The following is a 26,925-nucleotide window of genomic DNA, read 5'->3' on the forward strand; positions in this document are numbered from 1 at the left end:
CAATTAATAGATCCACGTTTCAGGTTTGCAATACCTTACATGATATCTCTCCATGGGAGCAGGCCATAATGTCAATTTTTATTTAAGTTCTACTTACAGTAGTCTGGTGATTATGGCTCCACTTGGTATGTCCTTCACACAGCAAGCCACAGCATTGTTAATCCTAGAGAGAAGCTAAGAAGGTAGTTTCCAGTATTTCACTGGCCTGGTGTATAACATTCTCTGGCACTATAGAACAGTGCCAGTTTGGAGGCCATATCCATTGTGCATTTGGCTGTACCAAGCCATCATTGGCTGCAGGAGTTTTGAAAATGCAACATAGTTTCTGTCAACTTCAGGAGCACAACCAGACATGCAGCAGATACCTGTATTGTTTGAGGGTTCAGTGATCAACCCAGCCAGTAATTCATATGGAGAGACAACCTGCAATGTAGTCAAGGCCTGATTTGAATGCACAAGGGAGTTTGATAATGCTAAAGTCTCTTGATTTTTATATACCTTTTAAATATTTCCAGTGCAATGTGTTACATATCAAATGACTTTGCTTACTTCTACAATTTTACCATGAAGACATTAGCAGGTATGTTACTTAAGCAGTAGAGGTAAAATTATTTTTCCCATTTTTAAAATGAAAGCTGAAGATTCCCAATGGAATCAAGGTAACTCTTTATTACCACCACTTGAATATGTACATTGAGGTCACTTTCAGACAGGTTTTATTGCTATGAAGTTACTTTTTGCCATTAATATCAATCCAGATTTCTAGTTGGAAGATGCTTTTATAAACTCTTTATAACTGACCACAACCACAGACTGGTTAATTTACCTTAGATTTCAATTAGCAACCAATGGAATTTCCTTTATGCATTTAAGAGAGGGCAGCCCTACATTTCTTCAATTTAATTTCATTAGATAAGAATTTAGGATTTTCATTAATTGTCAATTTGATATTATCATCCTGATGTATGAAGTTACACACTGAGCAAATAGGCAGACATGAATAGTTTGACACAGACACACCACTTAGTTACTTAAAATTTTCATTTTTTACAAAATAAGTTTAACTGCAAAACATTTGAAAGCTCTCTTGGAAGGTTTTATCTTTAATTTGCACTATGACCATGCAGTTTTGACCAAGAATTTTGTTTCTTAACGAATGGCTTATAACCAAAATGTTCCCAATGCTTTAATACAATTTTCCTTTGTTTTAGAACTTTATATTTTACTTTGACTTTAGCAGACTTTGGATGAACAAGACTAATTCTATGTATATTCACTGAGACTACTGAAGCCTCAGGGAAACTGGTTTCTCTCATGAATTGCCACATTTAGGAACCCTGACTATTAAGGCCAGAGGCCTCCTTCACTTCCCAGTCCTTAGAGATAAAAAGATTCCAGTGTCCCCTGGACTGGGAAAGTGGAAATTCAGTCCTGAAGGTCAAGAATTCCACCAGGCAGCAATTTAGTCCACACTTGGAATCATAAGAGGAGCAGAGTTACTAGTACCAGTAGGACAGGAGACAGGGATGTTTCACATTTGTTTTCCCCTGAGCCATAGGGGCAGAAGCTGTTGTGAAATAACCATAAAGAAAGGCAACGGGTGAGGCTAGGCCTGAAGTGACCATAAATGAAGGTAAGGTCAGTTTTGAATTTATACTTACAATAATAGGTTCAGGCTAAATCCACCCAGTTATAATTTCAGTTATTACCCTTCTGCTGTTTTATTATATAAATGCATCTATAAATGATTTTAACTTTTAGTTACATTTTTTAATAAGTTTTTACCTTAAGGTGATTTGGGCACCTTTATTATCTAAGCCACAAGACTTTGTTAATAACAACTTTGTGACGTTTTTCTGTTTTTCCAGTATCTGAATTACTTGCACTTGTGATTTATGCATTAAATCTACTAGCAAGACAATACTGACACTCAAAGACTAATTTTCAAGTTACCTTTCACTGTTATTCAATTTGTAACTGGTGAACCCCAAATCTGATTTCATAGGCACAAGCAAACTGACAAAGTTAAACCCAGATTTCAAAGTTGAACACAAAATTATGAACAAATTAAAACAGAGAGATTTTTATACCTTTAGCATTTGACTTTAAATGATGGCACATGAAGTTTTTATTTTGATTACTATTCACACCTTTCATTGGTACAACTGAGTTTAAACTGAGAAGTTTGAAGTTTATTTCCTCATTTCTTTAAGCAGACATGATATGATTTTTCTGGGCCTCAGTTTATCTGTTCTCTTTTCTTACACTGGTTTCACTGGAATTCAGGGTTCTATGCAGAGACTGCTCTTGCTATACTGTGGTCATGTGGACAAGCAGTAGGCAGAATTTCCTAATTCCTAAGAGATGACTGTGGGGAGTCTAATGGTAGGCTAGAGACTGCACCCATTATTCTAGGAAGAATGAAGAAGCACACTTTAGTTGACTGTTCTGGCATCCCAGAGACCCAGTCTGACTAAATTCACTGCTCCATATAATTTGGAACTGAAGTCCTTTTTTAGAGTCCTGAGAATATTTATTTTCAGGGTGTAACTGGCCCAAAAGCATCCTTGTGGGCAAGTCTTGGGGGTATCTGATTCTGGATATCAGATAAATGAGTCCAAGCAGACTGGGAGGCCTGAGCAGTGGCCCCAAATCAAAGCACATGAGATGTTAGTCCCAGAAGATATTTGGCTGCTCTCTGAATGGATGGGCCCAAGGAGTGGGGGCCATTCAGTTTCCTGCTTTAGTTCTTGGCACCCCTACTTTCCAGGTTCTGAGACTGACCCAAACAGAAGTTCCTGAGTTAAATCTCAGGAAACATTTGGCTGCTGTCTGATTCCCACCACCCCAGGATTTCAGAGAGCTCCTGCCATCAGGTATTCCCAGGGCAGCCAGGACTTGGGAGACAGGCTGATTACATTTTCAACCTGAAGCTGCCAAGTCAAATTGTGCTGCTTCTTCCTATCCTTCCAGAATTATTAAACACAATCTTAGTTCTTATGACTTTACTGGCTGATAGTTCCCCAGTTAAACCAGTTATTAAAAGGCCATTAAGTGACTAGAGTTTAATCGTACAAAGTTAACAGGCTTTGGGGTTCTGAGGCAATAGCTTTCTTGTGAAACAAAGGGACTTTTCACAAGGACTTTAATTCCAGTTTTAAAAACAGACCAAAGCACCCTAACACAAACCTGCAAAAAGAGATTTAGCAAAAAAACCAAACTATGGGTAAAGGTTAGAAATTGCAAGGGTATTCTGGCCATGTGGCCACCCTGGGGAAGGGGAGCTCCCATGGCACCCATCTTGGCTCTGCCTGCTGCTTTCCTACTCATTCCCCCTGGTAACTGGGTGTGGTCAGATAGGAATGCTGCTTGCAGAGGCATGGACTCGGTGGGAGGAATAAGCCCTCAGCTTTCCATTACTGCCTGCACTCTCTAAAGGAGAGGGCAGGAGAAGGTGGCAGTTGGTAGCACCTAGGGCAGAGCCTCTGGCCGCTAAAACAGCTTGAAAGGCCAGTGGCACAGTTAACTCCCATTCTGTGCCATAGCCCTCCCGACTGGGGTTAGACCTAACAAGGCGGGGCATGGTGCAGGGACGCAAAGAATTGCAGAGCCCCAGCCCCTTCCCTCCCAGGATTACAACTTTTGGGGGCTCATACACAAACCCATTTAAAATAGAGAACCAAAGGAAGGCATTAAGCAGGCTGAAGGACATAGTTTCACTCACCAATAAACTCCTGAACTGGCTCTCCAAATATGTTACCGGATTTTATCTAGGTTCTTGGCTCTGCTGCAGAAATGAATTTCAAAAGCATGCCAGGTGAGTTAAGCCAGCAATTTATTCAGGTCAGGAGGGAAGAGAAATGGGAGAAAATAACAGAGCAGGGGTCCCAGGTAGAGAGGAAGGGGGTGGAAAGGGATGAGGAGGGCTGATTCACAAGCTACAATTCCCCATTATAGATTATAAGTCTCCAGGTTTATTTGTGGGGCCACATGGCAGAGGAGAAAAATGGCAACAGTGGCACACAGAGGACAGGATGGGCCCAGAGGCAGGAGAGCAGGGCAAGAAAGCCCATGCTCTGGTTTGTGCCTGGCTTTTCAACTGTTAATTATTCCACCCCTTTGCTAATGGTAGTGGAGGGTTCTAGCTGTTTGCTGCTTTGATTGATTACCCCACCCATTAATCCCTTAGTGAGGACCCAATGACAAAATTTCTAGGGAACATCTGGGGCCCTTCCTTGTTCTAAGGAAGAAGTCTTTATTCTGGATAGCAGAATCCTGGTGCTGGGGGTCCTCCAGCAGCCATCTCAGGGGTTACCGATGTCCATGTGGACTCTGTCAGGTTCCAGATCCACCTATTAATTCCCTATCTTATTAGCCTGCTTCATTTGTGCAAGACACTGGGCTAGTTGCTGAGGCTGAGGTGGAAATACAAAATCAACAAGACACAATTCCTGTCCTTAAATGTTTACATTAGTAACAGCACATACCAAAATGACTGCTACAAGTGAGGTATATATAACCTCCTCCAAAACAGGGAGGAGAGTTTACTCCCTGGTAGAGGTTAAAATTGGGAACTGCTTACATTCAGCAGTGCAGGTGAGAGGCAGGTCAGGAGCATGAGAAAGCAAAACTGCTGTCTAAGCATGTCTTGGGAGCAGGAAATACTCCAGTTCTTCTACACCTTTAAATATGCTTAAGGCAAAGGGATGTTCACAGGAAAAGTATTAATTATTTTAATCCCTCTCATCATTAAGGTACACCAATATAAGAAACAATTAACAGGAAGTGGGGGATGAAAAAAATTAAAATCTGAAGAGGCAGGGACATGGACATGGTTTTAGTGTGAACTCAACCCCCTTGAGTACACATGTCTAGTTGCCTCAGTTACCACTGCCAAATGGTAAAAACACACACTAGCAGCACCATTGTTTGTCCCTGTTAGAGGGACTTTGAAAAGCAAGTGTTGGCTACTGTCAGTAGTAGAGATAAATGATACACAACATTAAATTCCATATTTACATTTAAATTGAAGCCCACAAATGTTCCCTCCTTACCTCAACCTGACAGAGAAGGCTAGGAGAATTTGGGGAAATGAGAAATTTTGCTAGGTTAATTAATCTAATGACTTCAGGTGGGCTTTATTCCCTACATTAAAAAAATACAGAAAGAGTATGTCTTTCCTTAATTTACTACCTGTATAACAAACACCTCATGGAGATTTTTAATGGAACATATTACTACTCCAACATCACAGTTTCTGCTTTTGCAATTTACACAAAGTAGGATAATTATAATAGTTTAGGGAGTCCTTACAAGTACAATATATAACAAGTTGTTTTATTATTCATAATCCTGATCTGACTGTTTGGATTACATTACGTCAAAGGAAAACCACTCTTAACATCTCATTTCCCACCAAAGTCACCATGTGCCTTAAAAATAAATAAATAAATAAGTAAATAAATAAATGCTTTCCTTTAAAATGAAAAATAGGAATGCATACACTTCCCAGGTGGTGGCGGTGAAATAAAAATAATCAACACACATAAACAACAGCACCTCATAATTACTAAAACCTCCTTTTGAAGTATAAAGTTCAAGTCTTCTCACCCTCTCAGTAAACTGGTAATAAGAATCAGGCCCCTTTCCCCACTTTGTCATATGACACACAGTATTTTTAACATTAATAAATTCCTGATATGCTACCATCAATAAATAGCTATTTTTTTAACCAGGATTATAAGAACAGATATAATAGCATATTGAAAAGATTCATCTAAAAGTAAAATAAAAATATGTGATTTATCCTCATCCTATATTAATTTAATTTGAAAAGCTAAAGACAGTATGATTTCAAATCTATATACAGCAAGATGCCAGTTTGTTATAAAAAAAATGTACTTTAGTTATAAATGCCTAAATGCCAGATTATGCAAAAATATTTTTACATCAACTTCATTTAATTTAAATGAATTCCCACACATGTAATATTAAAAACACTAAAAGAACTGAAGTTTTAATGACAAAAAGTTCCTATTTTCCCCATCTATTAAGAATAGGTTTTAGTTTCCCTGTTATCATATAATGCCCTATTGTTAAGGCACAACTTTTTTTTTTAGGATAAATATGAATCTGTGGAGGATTAGGTTTATTTTACACAGGAGTCAGAAGATTGAATTTCTATAGCTGTAACCTGAAAATAATTAAATACATCTTCAATTTCAACCAAGATATAAAAGGCAACATTTATTGTTCTTATCTAGGACCAATGCAACATATAACCAAAATCGGTTGTTGTGGGTTTTTAATATGTTAAAGGCTTTCTCCAAGGGGCAGGTCGGCCACGTTGTTTTCTGAGGGGCAGGGGTTACACTCCAGCTTTTTTTTATTCTGCTGGGTATCAGAGATAGTTGTTGCCTTCAAATCTGAATGAAATGCAATTTTAAAATTCAACATCTGATCAAGGGTAGAGTTCTGACCAAAGAGGTCAGGGCAGATGTTTCCTCTGCATCCTCTCTCTGCACTCCTTCCATTGTGCTGCTGTGACCCTTCTTGTAGACCCTCATAATCTCAACTCTAACAAGGATCCTAGCATGAAGGTTTTTCACTAACAGGCTTGTCCACTCAATTCCCTTGTATTTTCTACATTTATATTTTTGATGGATAGATTGGAAGATATACTTCAAAAAGAAAAGTACCAGTTTAGACCTCAAAAATTTAAAACTTCATGGACTTGAAGGTGATTTTCCTTTCCTTTCTAAGTCTTTGAGAGAAAAGGGTACATAAGAGAAGATGAGGGCAGGTGTTGGCAGTAAAATATGCTGGCTGAAAAAGCAGAAAAAATAAAAGGAGAAAATTAATAGGCAAGGGAAATAGCTAATAGGGTAGAGGAGACACAGGGGGCAGAAGAAGGGAACAGCTGATGGATACTGAGGTCACTGATGTCTCAGCTGCTACTGAATGTGACACATGAAACTCAACTGTAAGGGAAAGTTACCCCCTAAATGAGGGCAAAGATGAAGGGAAGGGGAAACCAAGAGTTGAAGAGGTGAGGGTCACTAAAAGTCAACTGCCTCCTCAGTTATTTTGCACTGTTTTCGAAATAATTTCATTTTTGTAACCCTAGGAGACAATTACGTGTCTTAATGAATAATTCAACTTATTCATAAGATGATTTACTAGAGTGTTCCTGCACAATAACATCTCATAAATAAATATAAATTCTGTTCTTTATGCTCATTCTAATTCTGCAATGTATTATTGACTTTCACAAATAAAAACTTTTAAAAAAAGAATGCTCTGTGAAAGCACTTAAAATCATTTGGAACTATACTATGGCAAACAAATTATAAAAGCAACACATTTAACTGTCAGCTGGTATCTTAATTTTTGCACACAACACAAACCCTTCACAAAGTGACTATCTATATGAAGATTAATGAACTGAAAGCAGGAGGATTGCATCCAGTATCCATGTGGAATCTGAGCCTCCTCTTGACATAGAGGTGCAATGGACACAACCAATCCAATGTCCACAGAAAAAAAGGTGGCATTGGAGTGGGAAAAGTGGACATGGTGGCTGATGGGTATGGGGAATGGCAGGAAGAGACAAGAGGTGGAGGCGTCTTTGGGACTTGGAGCTGCCCTGGATGGTGCTTCAGGGGCAATCACCGGACATTGTAAATCCTCACAGGGCCCACTGGATGGAATGGGGGAGAGTATGGGCCATGATGTGGACCATTGACCATGAGATGCAGAGGTGCCCAGAGATGTACTTACCAAATGCAATGGATGTGTCATGATGATGGGAATGAGTGTTGCTGGGGGGGGAGTGGTGGGGTTGGGGTGGTGGGGTTGAATGGGACCTCATATATTTTTTTTAATGTAATATTTTTACAAAATCAAAAAACAAATAAAAAATAAAAAAATAAAACTAAAGCAATCATACTAGTTTTGTTTCCATTAAATCAGAAAGTATCCTTATAACATTGGGGGAAAACCCCTTCCAATTAAATTCCATTTCCTACAGTACCACTTCAGTTTCCCTGAAAGTTTGCAATATTACAATTAAAATATCTGATTATTTTACCACAGGTCTCAAGAGACTGCAGCCTTTGCCATCTCTCCTGAGAAAAAAGGGTTTCCTCATCTTTCGGCAAAGTAAGAAGATAAGGCCTCTGATACTCTTTTTAGAATTCCAAGTCCTACCTAAAAATCAAGTGTTCCAACCAACCAAAACTTTTAATGAATTTTCCCTGAACAAAGGCCTACCAATGAGGCCCATCACCTTAGCAGATTTGGGATCATTTGCTAGATTGGATGGAAGCTTGTGCACTGTGACAGACTCAGTTCATTAAGGAGGAATTAAAGGCCTTTGGACAGTGTGACATCCAAACTTCAGTTTCAGACATATTCCACCAGGCTAGAATATCCATTTGTCAGTCAATTTTTACCTCCAAGATAGGTAAATAAATGGAAATTGCCTCAGAGTTAAAAATTAAAAAAAAAAAAAAGGAAACCCCTTTCCTTATCAGTGAGTGGTGGAACACAAGGACATCAAAGCCACATGAACTAGTGGTGCTGTTTACATGAAGTATCCAGACACCACCTGAGAGAAACCAGACATCCCATGAAAGGGAGTTCACAAAGCAAGGTTTGGTGCAGTGGACAAGCAACTATGTCTCAATCTTTCTTCTAAGAAGATTCTCCAGACCGATCAGGAAAAAAATTCATCAATAAGTAACTTTAACCATCACTGTTTTAATATGAAGGGAAATGATAGGGCCTCTCAAAAGTTATTACTTTGAGAGTTTGGTTACATTAGATCCATTTATTAATTGTAATAGCAACCATGACACATTCTTGATCATGAACTTTTTAGATTTTTTTAAAAGAATTAAAGTTAAACTTTTGTGGTTTTAAAATAGGGAAAGCTAGTTCAGTCCATGTAGTGCCAAACAACTTTCAATTATTAAAAAAATCATTTATCATCTAATATTCCCTAAAAGCATATCATCTCTAATAGAAAAGATGGCAAAATCTTAAGGCCAGCACTGAAACCTTAAACCAAATTTCACCAGTTAAGGATAAACCTTGGTCAAGGGCACCGATATGGCAGCAGCTCGAGGGTCCGCAGCGCCCCTGTCACCCCCCCGCCGCCTGATTCCCCCAAGCCAGAGGCTGAAGTGGCTCCTGGAAGCCCGCGTGGAGGGGCAGAGCAGGCCACCCCCGGGACAGGAGGGTGCCGGGGCCAGGGCGGGGCCTCGCCAGCTCCCCAGGCGCCTCTGCTCCCCATCGCCCGCACCACGGCCCCGCCCTGGGCTGACCCCGGGACTGCAGCACTTGGGCAGCTCGGGGTGGGCTCCTCCGCTTGCCGCACGTCGCCGCAGGGTGAAAGTTTTAAAAAATGATAATAACGGCCATTGTGTGAGAGTGACATACTGTCCCATTTCCTAACAGCTAATGATGTTGAACATTTTCTCATGATTTTTTGGCCATTTGTATAACCTCTTTGAAAAACGTCTTTTCAATATTTGCCCATTTTTCAATTGGGTTGCTTGTCTTTTTATTGAGTTGTATGATCTCTTTATATATCATGGAAATCAACCCCTTTTTGGAGATGTGGTTTCCAAAAATTTTCTTTCCATTGAGTGGTCTGCCTTTTTATCTTCTTGTAAAAGCCATTTGAAGTGCAAAAGTATTTAATTATAAGGAGGTCCCAATTATCTATTTTTTTATTTCATTGCTTGTGCTTTGGGAGTAAGATATAAGAAACCATCACATATCATGAGATCTTGAGGATGTTTCCATACATTTTCTTCTAAGATTTGTATGTTTCTAATTTTTATGTTTACGTATTTGATCCATTTTCAGCTCATTTTTTTTGTATACAGTGTGAAATAGAAGCCCTCTTGTTTTTCTTTTAGATATGGATCTACACTTCTCTCAGCACCATTTGTTGAATAGATTGTTCTGGCCCATCTGGGAAGGCTTGACAGACTTGTCAAAAATCACTTCAGTATAAATGTGAGGGTCTATTTCTGAACTCTCCATTCAGTTCCATTGGTGAGCATGTGTCTCTTCATGCTAGCACCATGCTGTTTTACCACTGTAGCTAAGTAATGTGCTAAAAGTCAGGAAGTGAATGCCCTCCAACTTTGATTTTCTTTTTAAAGACATTTTTCGGCCATTCAGGTTCCTTACCCTTCCTAATAAAGTTGACACTGATGTTTCCATTTCTGCAAAAAAGGCTTTTGGAAGTTTTATTGGGATTGTGTTGAATCTGAAAATAAATTTGCATTGACTTGACATCCTAATAATATTTACTCTTCTAGTCCATGAGTGAAGACTGTCTTTCCATTTATTTATATCTTCCTGGTTTTCTTTTCAGCCAAGTTTCGTAGTTTTCTGAATAGAAGTCCTTTATGTCCTTGGTTAAGTTTATTCCTATATACTTGATTTTTTAGTCACTCCTGTAAATAGAAATTTTTTCCAACTTAATCCTCAGTTTGGTCATAACTAGTGTACACAGACATTTTTTATTGACTTTTCTATATTAATCTTGTATCCCATCACATTGCACTACTCATTTATTAGTTCTAATAGCACTTTACGAAATTTTCAGGATTTTCCAGCTATACACGTCATCAATGAAAAGCAGTAGTTTTACTTGTTCTTTCCCTATTTGGATGCTTTTTATTTCTTTTTCTTGCTGAATTTCTCTAACTAGAATTTCAAGCACAATAATGGATAACAGTGAGGAGAGTAAGCATCTTTGTCTAGTTCCTGATCTCAGCAGGAAAGCTTGCAGTCTTTCACCATTGAGTAATTTAGCTGTGGGTTTTTCACATAGGCACTTTATCATGTTGAGAAAGTTTCCTTTTATTCCTATCTTTCAGAGACTTTTTATCAAGAAAACCATAATGTAAAACATAAGATACCTAAAAATTCAGAAAATTGTATACGCTAAAATATAAACCATAATGTAAACCCAGTGTAACCTTGTTTGAAAACCACTGTTTCCCTATCTTTCCATCAGCTGAAGCAAATATAATATGAATATGTAAAAAGATCATTGCTGAGGAAGGGACAAAATGTCTGATGCTGGATATGTGGGAGTACTGTATATTGCATATATGAATTACTGTGATCTAAAACTTTTGTGAAGACAAACTTAATAATTAGAAAGAAAAAGAAAGAAAGGATGTAGACACTGAGGAAGAAATGGAAGAAATTGCCTTGCCACTCTACATACAGGACAACACTTATTACAGTGATAAAAGGCAAAACTTCAAAAACAAAGCCTTTTCATTTTTTTATTTTTTGATACCCCAACTTATTTTTACTTTATTTAATTTTTCTAAATTAGTATGGATTCTGTATCTAACCTTTCAACCCATCACTGTATTCTATTTTACTATTAATGGAACCAGGCAATATATTGGGCTTCATTTTTTAAGAAGTTTTGGACCACAGAAAGGTTCAACTATGGCAGAGGAGGAACACTGGTGGGGTGTTATTGAGAGAGGGCACATGGTTGAGCTCTTCATTTTGATGAAGATTGCAATCTCATTACTTGTGATTGGTTTGGTGAGGTCTCTATTTCTTGTAAGTTCTGTGTAATTTAGTCATGGTTTTCTAATGAATTTGTGCATATCACACATGTTGTCTAAATTGTTATGGCTGTTTGTATTCTCTTCTTATGATATCTCTTTTTCCTAAGGGATCAGTAGCAATGAACTTCCTCTCATTTCTGTTTTATTTATTTGCAGTTTCTCTCTGTTGTTTTTTTTCTCCTTTGTCAGTCAAGCTAAGGGTTTATCCATTTTGTGGATCTTTTTGAAGAATTACCTTTGGCTTTGTTGATCATCTCAATTTTTTGTTTGCTTTTGTTCTCAATTTCATTTATTTCTCTTCTACTCTGTTCTTTCTTTCTTTCTACTTGGTTTTGGATTAGTTTTCTGTTCTTCTATTTCCTGCAGGTTTTCAGCTAGGTCTTTTATTTGAACTTGTTCTACTTTTTTAATGTAGGCATTAATGACAGTAAATATTACTCTCAGCATTGCCTTCACGGTATCCCACATGTTTTGATATGTTGTTTTCTCCTTTTCATTCTCCTGGAGATACTTATTATTTTCTCTTGTAATTTCTATTTCACTCACTGATTGTTTACACATGTGTTGTTTAACATTCATATACTTGTGAGTTTTCCCTTTAACTGCCTATTATTGCTTTCTACCTCCATTCTATTATGATCAAAGAAAGTGCTTTGTATAATTTCAATCTTTTAAATTTATTGAGGCTTATTTCGTGATCCAAAATATAGTCTATCATGGAGAAGGAGCCATGAACATTTGTAAATAATGTATATTCTGCTGTTTTGGGGTGCAAAATTCTATGTATGTCTGTTAGGTGTTTTTTCCATAAACTTCCCTATTATTAACACCATGAATTAGTATTGTAAATATGTTATAGTTCAGGGGAGAATACTCTCATATTTCTACTGTTAACCACAGTCTATCACTGACCACATGGTTCACTGTGATATAAAGTTCCATGGTTTGTACAATCCATCAAAAATGTATATTCAGTGTCTCTCAGATTCATCACAGACTTGCGCTGTCATCCCTTCAGACAATGTTTTCACTGCTTCAAAAATATATATATAAATATTTTTGTAGTGTTTCTTTTACTAACCTTCTTATTTAACATTTCTGATTACCTTCATTTGTTCCTGTGAATTTGTGTTTCCATTGTTTTTATAATTCCAATACAGCTTTGTTCCTACCTCTCCTGATATTGTCAAATATACTTGAATTATATATGTTGTGAACTAATTATCAACTTCACTGGGAATAATGGAGCTACAAATTGCATCAATAATGAGATGTTTTGCTCATAAGTTTAATAAGAATTAGTAAATGACCATATGATAAACAGGCAAGTAGATATAGGGATAGAATGCTTTTGGCAGGAGAATAAATTTGCCATCATTTTGGTAAAACTAATTGGTAGTATTTACAAATATGTAAAAACTATTTTATCAATTGCTATCAAGTAATTTTTTTAGAAACATATTTTCATATGTGAACAAAAATGCCGGTACAATAATAGTATTCAAAATATTCTTGAAACTTAAGAAGGTTGTTCTTGAGAATTGTCTATTGGTTATCTATTTCATATAAAAGTTACATTGAACAAAGTGATTGAAATTCAAGCAGAATTTATTTGCACATACTTGCCAAGTCTCATGTGATTCAATCTCATTGATAATATTTTAGATTAATGATGCATATCAAAAGCCTCACACTGAATCCCAATACACATCAAAACTAGACAACAGATATGAAAATATATATGCAAAGCACCATCTGGAGGTAAGTGTCTTCTAGATCACCCAAGATATGTGTTTTGTTCCTCTGGTTGTCATACAGCTCACACAGTTCTTCAGTGACTGATTCCATTTCAAAACATCACACAGTTTTCTTCACTTGGCTAATGACTGGTTATCTATTAGATCCCTTTGTGATTTTCCAACAGTAGTATAAGCCCTGATTAGGTTGGAATTCAAATTGATTTTTTTAAAGTTTGTTATTCTAGCAATGGAATAACTTTTATCATTGATGTGGAGGCAGCAGTGGCCTCCAGAGGTTCTGAGGGGAGTGAGAGGGAAGAATAGGTGTAACATGAAGGAATTTGGGGGACATTGGAATTGTCCTACATGACATTGCAATGATGGTCATTATGCATTTTGTCATAACCTATAAAATTGTGTGGGAAAGAGTTTAAACTATGATTTAAACTATAATCCACACTTAGTGGCAATGCTCCGATATGTGTTCATAAATTCTAACAAATGTACCACATTCTTGAAGGATGTTGGTGATGTGGGAAAGTATGGGAGGGGTAGGGAGTGGGGCATATGGGAATCCCCTACACTTTTTATGTAATATTTATGTAATCTAAGTATCTTTTAAAAAGTTTTAAATAAATAAATTTAAAAGTTGTCATGGAAAAAAAAAGTGTTTTGAAAAAGGTCAAAGATAAACAGGAAGGCATAAAGACTGGGAGGGAAAGACCTACTCTTCTTAGTATGGCAGGTGAACATATAGAAAGCCCTTTACAATTTATTATAGACTACTTCTTGATAAAACTGGCAAAAAAAAATGTACAAACCAGGAAAGTTTAAGGCATGTCCTCAAAAAGGGGAGTTGCTTTCTTTCTGGCATAATTTTACACTCTGACCAACTTTCCTATTTTATCGCTTGTCACTTTGGTAGAGAAACAAACATAAATGGAATCCAAAAATCAAGCCAGCTGCTGTCATTAGGAATATTTCCCTCTGCTTCAGTCTTTCCACACCTGTCTCCTACTGTCACATGTACCTGAGAAACAGAGTTGTCACCACTGCAAGACTTGTTGCCCTCATAGGCTGGATGATCTATGGCATTTTGCATGATTGCTTTGAAAGCTCACAACTTTAATAAAATTATATAAATATTATTTTAAAAAACGGACACCTGGCTTCCTCTTAGTGTTGGCTGTGCCTGTCTCTCTCCAGCACATCATCATATAGAGCTTCAAGATTCACAAAGTATTAGGCCACTATAAAAATTTTTCCCCTCCTACATACTGCTTATTTGGCTGAAACAACAACAAAAAATCAATGCCAAGACAAGGTTCTGTAATTTAAACAGGAGAGCAATAAAGAACACACAGCAATCATTGTTCTTGGGATCAAGACACTCTCCAATATGCAGAACATTCATAAATCCGCCAGAAGATAATGCCATAGCTGGTCTCCCCTCTTCCCTGAAACATCGGCTTCTTAAAATTAGTTCATTTTTGTGAACAGCCACTAAATGCTACATTGTCTAAAGAGCACAGCCAATTTTAAAACACACACCTCAGGGAGGAAATTGCTGAAAGGGTCAAGGGATACCTCTCTGGGGGCACTTGGGAGTGAACCTGAAAACAGCACCCTGCTGTGCTGTTAAGTGCTTAGATCTTTTGCAAAATCGATGCAAAGCAAGTATAGAAGATAATCAAGACCAAAATATAGTTTTAAGTGCCCACCCTTTTGATCAAAGGGGAGCACTAATGAATCACAGGTAAACAGAAATTCCTTGAAACACTAGTCTGAAAACTGATTTCTTCTTGATGATTGAAAAATTCAGCTTGAAGTATTAACAATTATGCTATATTTTTCCTGAATATAGCTTTCTCCTCAAAACTGTCTTTACAGCTTCCTTTATCTGCTTGTTTCTAAGACTATAGATTATAGGATTCAAGAGAGGAGGGACTATACAATAGAACACAGAGGTGAGCATTGTGGGTGAGCTGGAGGTTGGCTTCATATACACAGCAGTACCTGAGCTAAGAAAGACAGTCACCACAAGGATGTGGGGGACACAGGTGGAAAAGGCCTTTCCTCGTTCTCCTCTTGTTGGAAACTTGAGCACAGTAGAAAATATGTGAATATAAGATACTATGATAAAGGCAAAGGAGCCACCAACAAACACCACTGCAGAGATGAAAATTAAAATTTCATTGTTGAAGGTGTCAGAGCAGGAGAGCTTCAGAAGAGAGGGGATGTCACAGAAGAACTGATGGACCACGTTGGACTGACAGAAGGGCAGTTGGATTGTGTTGCCAGTGTGGACTCCTGAGTAGGCCAGAGCACTGAGTACAGAGGCCAGAGTCATCTGCACACAGACCTGAGGGTTCATGATCACAGTGTAGTGGAGGGGCCGGCAGATGGCCACATAGCGGTCACAGGCCATGATGGCAAGGAACAGCAGCTCTACTGCAGCAAATGCAAACACGAGGAAGATTTGAGCTGCACATCCAGCCATGGAGATTGCTGTGCTGTCAAGCAGGAAGATGACACATGCTTTGGGGACTGTGACGGAAATGTAGCACATGTCCAAGACAGACAGATTCCTAAGGAAGAAACACATGAGGGTGTGAAGTTTCCAGCTGAAAGTGATTACTGTGACAATGAGAAGATTTCCCATCAGGGTTGCCAAGTACATCAGCAGAAACAGCATGGCATGTAAGACTCTTGAGTTTCCACACATCAGAAAATCTTGTAAGCAGGAATTCGGTCACTGTGGTGGAGTTGGGCATCTTAGAAAAGTTTCCCTTGGCCATGAAGAGTCAGACAAATAATCCCTAAGAAACACGGAGGATCCACATGTAGAAGGAATTAACCTAAGCACATTTATTGCCTTCACATTAATCCATTGTTATTCAATTAAAATGTTTTGGTCAATAGGTTATAACATGCTTCCTTATTCTCCTTTGGTCTCCCTGCTTTTTACACTTGTTTCCAGAATAGGAGTAGCAGTAAAATATAACGTTAATGAGCTTGTGCATTTGTTTGCATATATTTCTATCACTTACTAGTTATAAAAAAGATCTACTGAAGTTAAAGATTTGTCTAAAAGATTAAAAAGATTAAATATAGGTAATTTCTATGCAACCCTGTCTCATTAGTAATGTTACATGAATGTTAATACTTGGGATAATATGATGATCTTGTAGAATCTGAGTAAAGATCTGTGGTTACTATTTATTCAGAACTATAATCAATTATAATCCAGTTCATGACCTCTAAATCGTTCCCATTAAATGCCATCATACATTTCTCATGCTTCTCCATGTACTCCTTGAATAGCTGCTTAGTTTTCTCTGTTCAAAATAATCATTTGCAACTCTTGATAGGTAGATATTACCCATATGGATAAATATTTATATATTAATAATATCAGGTTCAGTAAATTTAATGTTTATTCTTCTGTTTGGTGTCAGATACTGTTGTTTTCCCATAAACCCTGAACATATTTCAGAACTTGAATAAGCTGATACAGAAAGACATTGCTTGATGTGTGGGTCATTAGTGGATGTTGTATTGACACCTGATTCCTTCATAAAGTTCTTTTTCACAGTCACCCTTAGCAAAACCCTTACTTAACCCTCAAGTGCAGAATATTTTCTTCTCAAGTTCCTTCAGCTTTGAGTCATATTTTAACTCATGGCATCGAAATAGGAATGGCTTTCCTTGTTGCCTTGAACCTACAGAATGTACCTTTCAGACTTGCTTATCCAGCCTCTCTAACCCTCAGTGTTAGTGCATTTCACCTTCCTGCTCTGTGGTCCTTTTTCTCCTGACAAATGAAACTACTTCTGGAGAAGCTCTGCTAACTGTAAGAAGGCAGGATGCCTGTCACTTTCAGACTGACCTCTGAGCTCAAGAATAAAAGCTTTCTGTCTCTGCTTCTCTTTATGTCAAAATTCTTTTTTAAAAAACTACTTCAATAAATAGTTATTCTTTTATATCAACAATTTTACTGAAAACTTACTGATAGCATTGTATGATGACTGATTAAAAATAGCTAACTTCACTATTTATAAGAAACTCTAACCTATTTAATCATTTCATGCAGAAATTGAGATCTTAAAATAATTGCTTAATTTTTTTCCTCACTAAATTATCAGCCTTCTACCATATTATAAAAATGGAACAGGATTTCACAGCTGGAACACAGAGTGGACACGTTTTATTTATTTTATTTATTATTTCACCATCATCTATCAATTGTAGGTTTCTATAGAATTTATTATGTGTCAGCAAAGCAGAATTAAATCTTTGCAAACTACAGGGAAATATATTTTTTATATCTTCACTCTGCCACTTATTTGCTATGTATGAGAGCTTCATTTGACTCTCAAATTTATAGAAATTGTGTAAAAAATAATTACCTTATGAATTTAACATGTGTAAAAGTAATTAGAGATTCTCATAATGGTAGCAATGCTAATAAAAAGTAAACCAATAATAAATTCTTTTTAAAATGGGAGTTTAAGCACTATATTTCTTTTTCTCAAATTCATATTGCTCTTATTTTTTCAGAAGCAAACAAAGAAGTGTAGGAATGCCACCACTCTGAATTTGATAATGCAATTTTTAAAAAAAGAAGTATGTCAACATAAAATGTTGTGCACACATAAATAGAGGTTGTTAAACTAAGACTATTCTTTAACAGTATACGGGGTATAGGAGGATAACTCGCAAAGTAAGGTTCTCCTGGGATAACTAGATTATTGCACAGGTGTTCACATACATAAGTTGTAAAAACAATTGAGATTTTGCCTTTTCTGCAAATTTAAAGAATTAGAAGATGTATTTTGGTAATTAATATATTTATTGATTGAGACATTCTTGTAATATTTAATTTATTTATAATATCTACTTTTAAAGATATTTTAGGGTAAATTACTTTCAGGCAGTTGTCTGGAAGCTGTGGAACTCAAGTATGAAAAATGCTTACATGGTTTTCATGGTATGTTATGAGAAAATCCTAGAATTGCACTTGCACTATAAGGGGTCATGTGCACTATTTATTTTTATGACAAGGATTGACTTATTCACTATGTACTACAGACTGAAGTTAGCAGAGTGCTGGATAAAGAGAAAATAATAGGAAAATAATCATTGAAATTAGTTATTTGCAAGAGTACATATAAATCATTGATAATATTCTTTTTAGGCAAAACACCCCCATTAGAATTAGATCTCTTTAGGTATAAATTTAAATTAGCTTTCTGCCTACTGAAGCTCTGGTCAGTGTGCAGAGCTGCTCCTGCCCCTGCTCCATCTGGTGCTGCAACCAGCTCACTCTTTGCTTCCATGAACATCTACCAGTTCTCCTGAAACAGCTTGAACTGAGTTAAATTCATTGAATGAAAAAGAAGAGGTTTGTCTCATTGTGTGAGTACCTAATCTTAGTTCCTTTGACAGCTTCTCTCAAAAAAATCAAGTAAGCAGTGCAGGAAAAACATGCAGGTGATACTTGGAGGGAAGGGAAGGAAGAGACAAAAAAGAGTTTATAACAGTCTCAAATGTCAATTTGGTTGATTACTACACTGGATAGACACATCAAGATTTCTGATAAGGGTCCACTGATGCTTTACTTGGGGGCAAGAATGAGCATGTATATTTGGCAGAAATGACTGACATCCGGTTGGGAAGCTTTTTATTGTAACAAGAGCTTTTGTTAAATGTTATGTCCAAACAGGGTCCCCAATGGCATCAAAGAAAATCCCTGAGAACCCAGGCACCAATAATAGCCAGTGCCCACAGGTAATTTCAAAGAGATAATTGCTTCTAGATGGCTAGGGAACAGGACCCAATTAAAATCTGCCCATGAACAGCACTTGTATATAAGATATATTTGTGTACTTGAACATAGATAATGGTGTAGATTAAATGGGTAATCAGAAAGAAAATACAGCTCCCCTAGTATTCTCAGTGCTCTTAAGATGAAATGCCTGTGGATCTTAGGACCAAGGAGCGGAGAAGACCCAGAGCCTGGCCTCAGCCCAGTCCCAGAACAATGAGTTTTCCTGCTTATCCTGAGGGTTTTCCTCTCAGGAATGGAGTGATTTTCACTAGTCAAAACAAACTCATGGTATTGTTAGGATGACAAAACAGTCTTTCAGAAATTATCGAAAGCTGTGAGCCCAGAGCCAAAGCCCAGCACAGTGGCCTGTGAGCTGGATGATCCTCATCACGTGGCTTCATCTCTGATAACTCAGTAGCTCAACACGTTAGCACATTAATAACGGTGTTCACCCTCATGTGCATTTGAGGGTAGGACTAATGGATCATGTAACCATTTAGACTAGTACCCGGCACAAAGTGCAAACATATTAGGGAGCACTAGAATAACTGTCCAGTCTTCACTATCATGGTAGGTGGGTCATTTTTATCATGTTGGGAAAGTGAAAGTCTCAGTATATTTCTTAGAGATGCTATGTACCTTTCTGTCATTGATTTCCAGTTTAATTCAACTGTAATTAGACAACATGCACTTTTTGATTTCAAACTTCTCAACATGCTCTTGAACGCACTTTCTGCACCATTAGGAGTTAGTCAATTATACTATTCAAAGCTTTTATACTTTTCCTGATGGCTGTCCCATCATGATCACACTGGCTGAATTGTTTTTACATATCCAGGTATAGTTTTGGATATTTTAAGTTTTACTTTGTGCTATGACATGTTAAGCATTATATATTTCTAAGCCATGATAAAAGGTGAATATAAATTTAGCATTGTTTTCTCTATCATGATGCAAATTAACCTTAATATTGAGTCACACATCATGCCTTCAGGTGTACACTGTTTGATAAGAAGGTAGCTTTTGATGTTTTCAAATGGTATGTACCCCAGAAAATCACGTTCTTAAAGCCAATCCATTCCTCTGTGTGTAAACCTATTATAAATAGGATATTTTTATTGGAGTACTTCAGTTCAGGCATGGTCCAGTGTGACTCTTAATTCTGATATAGAAGTCCTTTACAAAGAGGATGAATATGGAGTTAAGGAAAGAAAACCACAGAATCAAGAAACGGGAAGGAATTAAATCTGGAAAAGATGGGAGAGACTAGCAGATGCTAACATGCTCCTTGCCACTTGACATCATCCAGAATTGCTGGCAGCCAGGTTTCCCAGGGAAAACATCTCTTGATAATGCCTTGATTTCAATATTTTTCTCAGCCTCAAAACTGAAAGCTTGTGAACTAGTGAATTTCCATAGTTAATGCCCAACCCATTTTATAGAATCCAGCTGAGCAACTTAGCAAACTAAAATGCAGCAATATAGCCACAACAGCTTTTTGTTTTGCATTTAATTTATATCTATATATCTATGTATCTATGTATATATCTACATGTATATCTCTGTCTACCTCTATCTCTATATCTATATTGTTTTAAATTTAACAATGTATAGTTTGAACATATTTCAAATAGTTTTCTTAGCAACAGAAAGGTCTTGCATATATTTTAAGTCTTATGTAGGTAAATAACGTGAAGATGATGCTAATAGCCTAAGTGCAGTTTCTTCACATGGTATAGGTTCAATCTCCCATCAGGATGCAAGATATAAAATTGGGAAAATCATTCACTGACATCCCATCCCTTCAAGAATCAATACCCTTACTAATATATGTATTATTATAAATATATTATTTATATATTAAAAATATACAAATTATATATATTTGCCAGGGTGGGGTCTCTTTGGGAACAATTGATTTTCTGCCTCCTCCCACCACCTGGAGAAGTTCTTCTCACCTGGCTCTGCCCAGGCCTCTGCAGCCTGCCCCATTCTCTCAATGGTTATATCCTGCCCAGGAGCACAGGCTGCTCCTCCAGGATTGGTGGTGGGCCATGGGAAGGGAAAGAAGTCAGGAAAGAGAAGCAGAAGCAGTGCATAGCATCCTTAGTTATTGGCAGAAGGAGAGGATGAGCTCTAGTTAGCTTCTTCCCAGTGTGACGTGGCCTCCACTGCTTTGATCAGGTGCAGCTTCTAGCAGCTTTGGACAAATACTGCATCCATGCCACATGATTCCAGGACAGCCTGCCCATCAGGCCACAGTCATGGCCCATGTTGCAGAATCTCCAGGATGCCTCAGAGATGCACATTCCAGGAGCCCACTGGAGCTACCTGACCAGAATCCTACATGTGGGGCCACAAGCCTGTGTCGTGAGGATGCTCACCATGCGGGTCTATGCCTGATAAACCTGAGAACCCTGCCAAAACCCTAAATCAGGGTGGTATGGTTTTTGCCCTTAAAGAAAATCAAGTCAAATAACAGAAAAGCCATTCTCCCCACAGAGCTAGCTGAATGAGATCCATGATTACTGCCAAAGTCTAATCTTGCAGAGCTGCCACAGGTAGCATTCATATTTTAAAAGCAGCCAGGTCACGTGGTCTTTCCAATGTCAGCCTTGCATTTTGTTCAAAGGCACTGCCTGACTGGGGGTCGTTCCTAATGAAAAGCATTATTTACACAACGTTAGAGAACTTGGAGTGCCGAAGGCATGTTCCTGATTTTTGTTGGGTTGCTGGAGCATGGTTCCCAGCAGCAGCATGTTCCTGCAACACCAGGTAATAAAAAGAATGTTCAAAGGATTTTTTCTTACTTGATATTTGGAGATGATATGGATTCCCTAAGAAAAACCGAACTTATGAGTAGGCAAATTATGATGTGACTCTTTGTGGTCATATCCTCTCTTTGAATGGTAAAAATGTTGATTTGGGGTAGGCATTCTGCATCAGGAACCCCTAGCTGTTCTCCCATAGATGAGAGAGGCTTGTGTCCATGTTCTCAAGAGCTGCGGCCTGCAGGGGACACTGAGGAATGATGCATGCCCTCAAGCTAGTGGTATTTAACCCTACTTCTTCCTTGCCCAGGTCATAGAACCCCCTGGAGAGTGTTTGTTTTGCTTCTTTAATTATGCCCTGGTTTAACTGGGCTGGGGTGAGGCCCAGGGGGCCACTGTGCAGCCAGCATGAGAACACTGATTAGAGCCAATGAGACAGGTTTTCTATAGGATATTAGCAGAGAATAAATTCTCCTTGATAGAAAGTACTTTTATTCTTAATAACCCAAAAGTTTCCAAATTAAGATAGGAGTTTCTATGTCCAGTTTTGTTATGGAATAAAGCCAATTCTACGCATCCTTTGGTACATAAGTAAATAATTATTAATGGATAAATAGCACAAATTGCACAAAAAGACACAGAACAAGTAGCATCTAAACGTTTTATCATAAAATTTAAAAAACCTGAAAAGAAGCCTACATCCCATTTGAGAGTAAAGGATATGTCTGGTGACAAAATGGAAAGCAGAAGGATTTGGAATCAGGAAGGGAGAATTTTTATTGAGCATTTCTCTGGCTCTCAGAGCCAGGCAGCTAAGGAATTTTCACATGTGCTCTCATTCTGTCTTTGTAACGTCCTTACAAGGGACCATTATCCCCAATTTGCAGGTGTAAGTTAATTGTTTAAAAAGGTGATTGAAGTGATGCATTCAGGGTCACATAACTAGCAAGGGCCAGGCTGCTTTCTGCATTTAATTCACACTCAGTGGTGAAGGTTTGTTCTTGTAAATAATCCTGACACTAAAGCTAGCTTGCTCTCCAGCAAGCTGACCTGTAGCTATGGGGTTCTCAGAACCTTCATGAGGCATTAATGAGCCTTACTGGCCTCAAACCAGAATACCTGGACAAAAGGCACCTTGCTGGTTGGACTGCTTTACACAAGGCCAGGTCACACACAGTTTTGAGTCATGTTGTCACCATCATTGATAATTGAGTGTGTGGTCCCTAAATTCTAGCAATGGCCCATGCCTCCATGTGCAGCCAACCCTTTCTCACATCGGTGGCTTTGCTCAAGTTTTCCCTCTGCCTGGTCCACTATGTCCTTTGGGACTCAGCTCACAACTCCACTCAGGGCCCCTCTCCTGTAAGCTGCCCCTGACATCCACGTACATGGGTCCCTTCCAGGCCCAGGGAGGCACCCTCATCAGGTACACACATGGTCATTTTTTAATAAAATGTGCAGAGGTGAGGTATTTTAACCATAATTATTTAGGTCTGTGCACTGCAACTGCTCCCTATGACATTTCTTGGGTTGGTTGGTGATGGGGTGACCCCATGCATTTTGGGGGTCAGAATAATGTGATGTTGAGTTTGGAACACATTTAGTTTGGGTTTAGTGGAATAATATATTTACATGGTTGTTAGTATAGGAAAGGTGCTCAGTCAGGTTCAACCAAAGAAACAGAACCAGTAGGAGATATTGACGTAGACGTAGACACACACATGGACATGGACATGGACTTGGACTTAGATAGAGACATGGACATGGACATGGATGTGGACATGGACTTAGATATAGACATGGGCATGGACATGGACTTGGACTTAGATATAGGCTTAGACATAGGCATAGACATGGTCATAGACATGGACATGGACATGGAGTTAGACTTAGATATAGACATAGACATAGACTTAGACATAGTCATACACAGACACAGATATAGATGCAGATATAGATCTAGATAGAGACATAAACAAATCTTTTACAAGAAATTGGCTTTTGCAAGTGTGGAGCCGGGCTAGGCCTGTCTGAGATCCCTCCATCCTCAAGAAAAGCCAAAGCCTAATTTTGAGACTTTTCAACTCATTAAGTCTGGTCCATCCATGATAATTTCTCTTCTAAGGCCCACTCAACATAATTTCCCTAATTTAAAGTCAACTGATTAGGAGCTTTTCTAATGCAAATGTCCCTCACAGCAGCACCTCGATTTGAGTTTGACTAAATAAACTAAATTCATGTTTGAGGACTGCAGTTCAGCCCACTGACATGGACACATCAACCAGCCACCTCAGAAATGACTTCCACAGTAAGTCACGGATGTGTCTAGTCATCCAGCCCTGACTGGAGGTGCAGGACAAGGGTTTATGGAGCAGGTGAGCAAAGCCTAACACAGCGAGCACCGAGGAAGGTGGGAACCAGAGGAGAACTGTGAAGCCAGAAGCTTCTCTGTAGAAATCCATTTGCTCACTAGAGTCTAAAAAATGCAAGGGGAAATTTCAACTATCATCATTGCCTAGTCAAGATGGAAACTCTAAATGGAGTAGTACATATGATTGTAAAAACACCACACACTTGTTTTTCTTTTTTTTAATGGGAAAGAGTATTGGAGCTATAGCAAACATGCCATTTTACCATTTTAATCATGCCATTGTAACTACATCTAGGAAAAAACATTTTGGAGCATTTTGAAAATAACTCTATAGATACTGGCAGGCTACATATTTGGATGTGTGTTGAATGTACCTTATTTGTCATCTTTAATTTTATTAAAGAATTAGGAGAAAATTCAAGCAAAAACTAAAGGGAATATGAAAGATCGGCCATTGAGCAAACAGAAATTATTTGGACATCAAGAAGGAAATATTAATAAGAAAATTTTCAGATGATTCCAAAAATAATTTAAAAATTCCAAATTGAAGTAATGAAGAGACTCTCATAGTAGGTGATAGTTTATTTTAAAAAGAGAAGTGGACTATATGAACATATGGTAAAAAAATTCAATTTCTACCTTATTTGATACAAAATATCAACTTTATCAACTCATTATATTCCTCTATAAAGTCATGTCAACAAACTGCTTAATGACTGTCATCAAATACAAAACTAATTGAGATTAATTGACAAAATATTAAAAATAAGTGCCCTAAAATATTACAGCTTATATGTGAAAGACATTTGATAGAGGTTTTCCCAAATTTGACAACCCTAAAAATTTATACCACATTACCAATAAAAATTTGAATAATTAAAAGAAACTTTTCTAAACCATCAATGATGTATTAAAGTTTGTGATCAGTAGTGCTAGAGCAAAAACTTAATGCTCTTGCTATTCCCTTTACAAAAAGGGTATGATAAAACCATGTCATAAAAAGAGACAATCTAAAAGAACTAGAGAAGGATGTTAAGAAGTTGATTACTGGGAAACAGATGTGGCTCAATCAATTGAGCTCCCATCTACATACAGGAGGTCCAGGGTTTGATGCCCAGGACCTCCTGGTGAGGGCAAGCTGGCACATGCAGCGAGCTGGCCCACGTGAAGTGCCGGCCCATGCTGGAATGTCACTCTGTGCAGGAGTGCCAGCCATCACAGAGAGCTGGCACAGCAAGATGATAAAACAAGAGACAGAGGAAAGAAAATAAGAAGACATAGCAGAACAGGGAGTTGAGGTGGTGCAAGAGAGTAATTGTTTCTCTCCCACTCCAGAAAGTCCCAGGATCGGTTCCTGGAGTCACCTAATGAGCATACGACAAGCAGACACAGAAGAACACACAGTGAATGGACACAAAGAGCAGACAATGGGGGCAATCGGGGGGCAGAGATAAAAAAAATCTTAAAAAAAGAAGTTGATTACTAAAAATAGTCATCTTTCCAAATTTGTTTTTGTAGTTGTGAGCTTTTTAAAATCTGTAATTTCTCATGACTTCTGAGTTAATCCTTGCTTTTGCACCCATTTTTTGTATTCTTTTTCTGAACCAGGCCTCCAGATTGTAAAGCTTAGCCATACTCCTTCTCTCACCACCCACCAAAACCCCAGCCCATTGCTCCAGGGCAGCAACCATACTGCTGTGTGATGTCTGTGTGTCTGTCCCCTCCATGACACTGGCCACCTCTTGTAGTCAAGCAAGCTACTTACCCATCTTTGAATCTCCAGGGGCTGCTTGGAGCCTGCTCATGCATCAGATGCTCAGGAAATATTTGATGAATGCATGAGTATACATACAAACAGATGCCTGAGAGAACACTGGAAAAACAACCAACTGGACATCTGCCAGGCTGCGATACCACTGTTATTTTCAGAGAGCAAGTTACAGGCTATTGATATTGAGTTCAACTGTGACGAAATAGCCTTAAGAGTGTCCAGTCCTGAGTGCTGATGCAAACCCAAAGGATCTGCAAAACCAGTGAGCCAGGGGGCACTGAAAGCATTCATCCCCAGAGAGAACTTCTGCTTAAAAGAATCACAAACTCCAGCCACCACAGACAAATGCAAGAGGATAAAAGAAGGCAAATCAAAACTGCTCTCCTCCACTCTTAACTCCCCCACCCCAAGAATCCCCATTTTAGTCCTGTGTGTCCCCTCATGGCTCATCTGTCAGATGATGACACGATTGTGTGGAAAGTGTGAGAGAGGGAAGCATGGCACGCAGCTCCTGTGACAGACTGGTTCCTGCAATGACAGGACATTGCAGCCTGAGACATATATTGTTTGGTGTGCAAAATATTTACTCTGAAAATGCAGCTTTGGATTATAATAAAGAGGCTTGCATAATGAATTTGAACTCTACTCACTCATATATTTCATCCCATTCCATATTTAAAATTTTCTCTTATGTAATGAGGAAAATGACCAGTTAGGAAAGGGATTTCCCAATAGGATTGCCCACACCTGCTTTGCTCTGTAGCCATCGTGTCCACCTGGGCCTCTCCCAGTGGACACTGCTCTGCTCTTACCAAGGAAGTTTCCTGG

The 26,925-nt window shown here is 38.2% G+C and overlaps 1 protein-coding gene across 2 annotated transcripts in view; it reads left to right on the forward strand.

The window, feature by feature from the left end:
- The window catches only part of LOC131276918 (zinc finger protein 705F-like), a 276,256-nt gene that overhangs the window by 171,908 nt on the left and 77,423 nt on the right, over window positions 1-26,925 (forward strand). Inside the window, exon 5 of one of the 2 annotated variants that reach the window (XM_071212739.1) lies at window positions 8,095-13,201. The exons of the other annotated variant lie outside the window; for it this stretch is intronic. Coding sequence (XP_071068840.1) covers window positions 8,095-8,130 — 36 coding nt within the window. The 3' untranslated portion in view covers window positions 8,131-13,201. Of the gene's footprint in view, window positions 1-8,094; window positions 13,202-26,925 lie in introns of those variants that run through there. 2 annotated transcript variants of the gene reach the window in all.

This window comes from Dasypus novemcinctus, chromosome 30, assembly GCF_030445035.2.
Source record: "Dasypus novemcinctus isolate mDasNov1 chromosome 30, mDasNov1.1.hap2, whole genome shotgun sequence".
In the NCBI taxonomy this organism is placed as follows: Eukaryota; Metazoa; Chordata; class Mammalia; order Cingulata; family Dasypodidae; genus Dasypus; species Dasypus novemcinctus.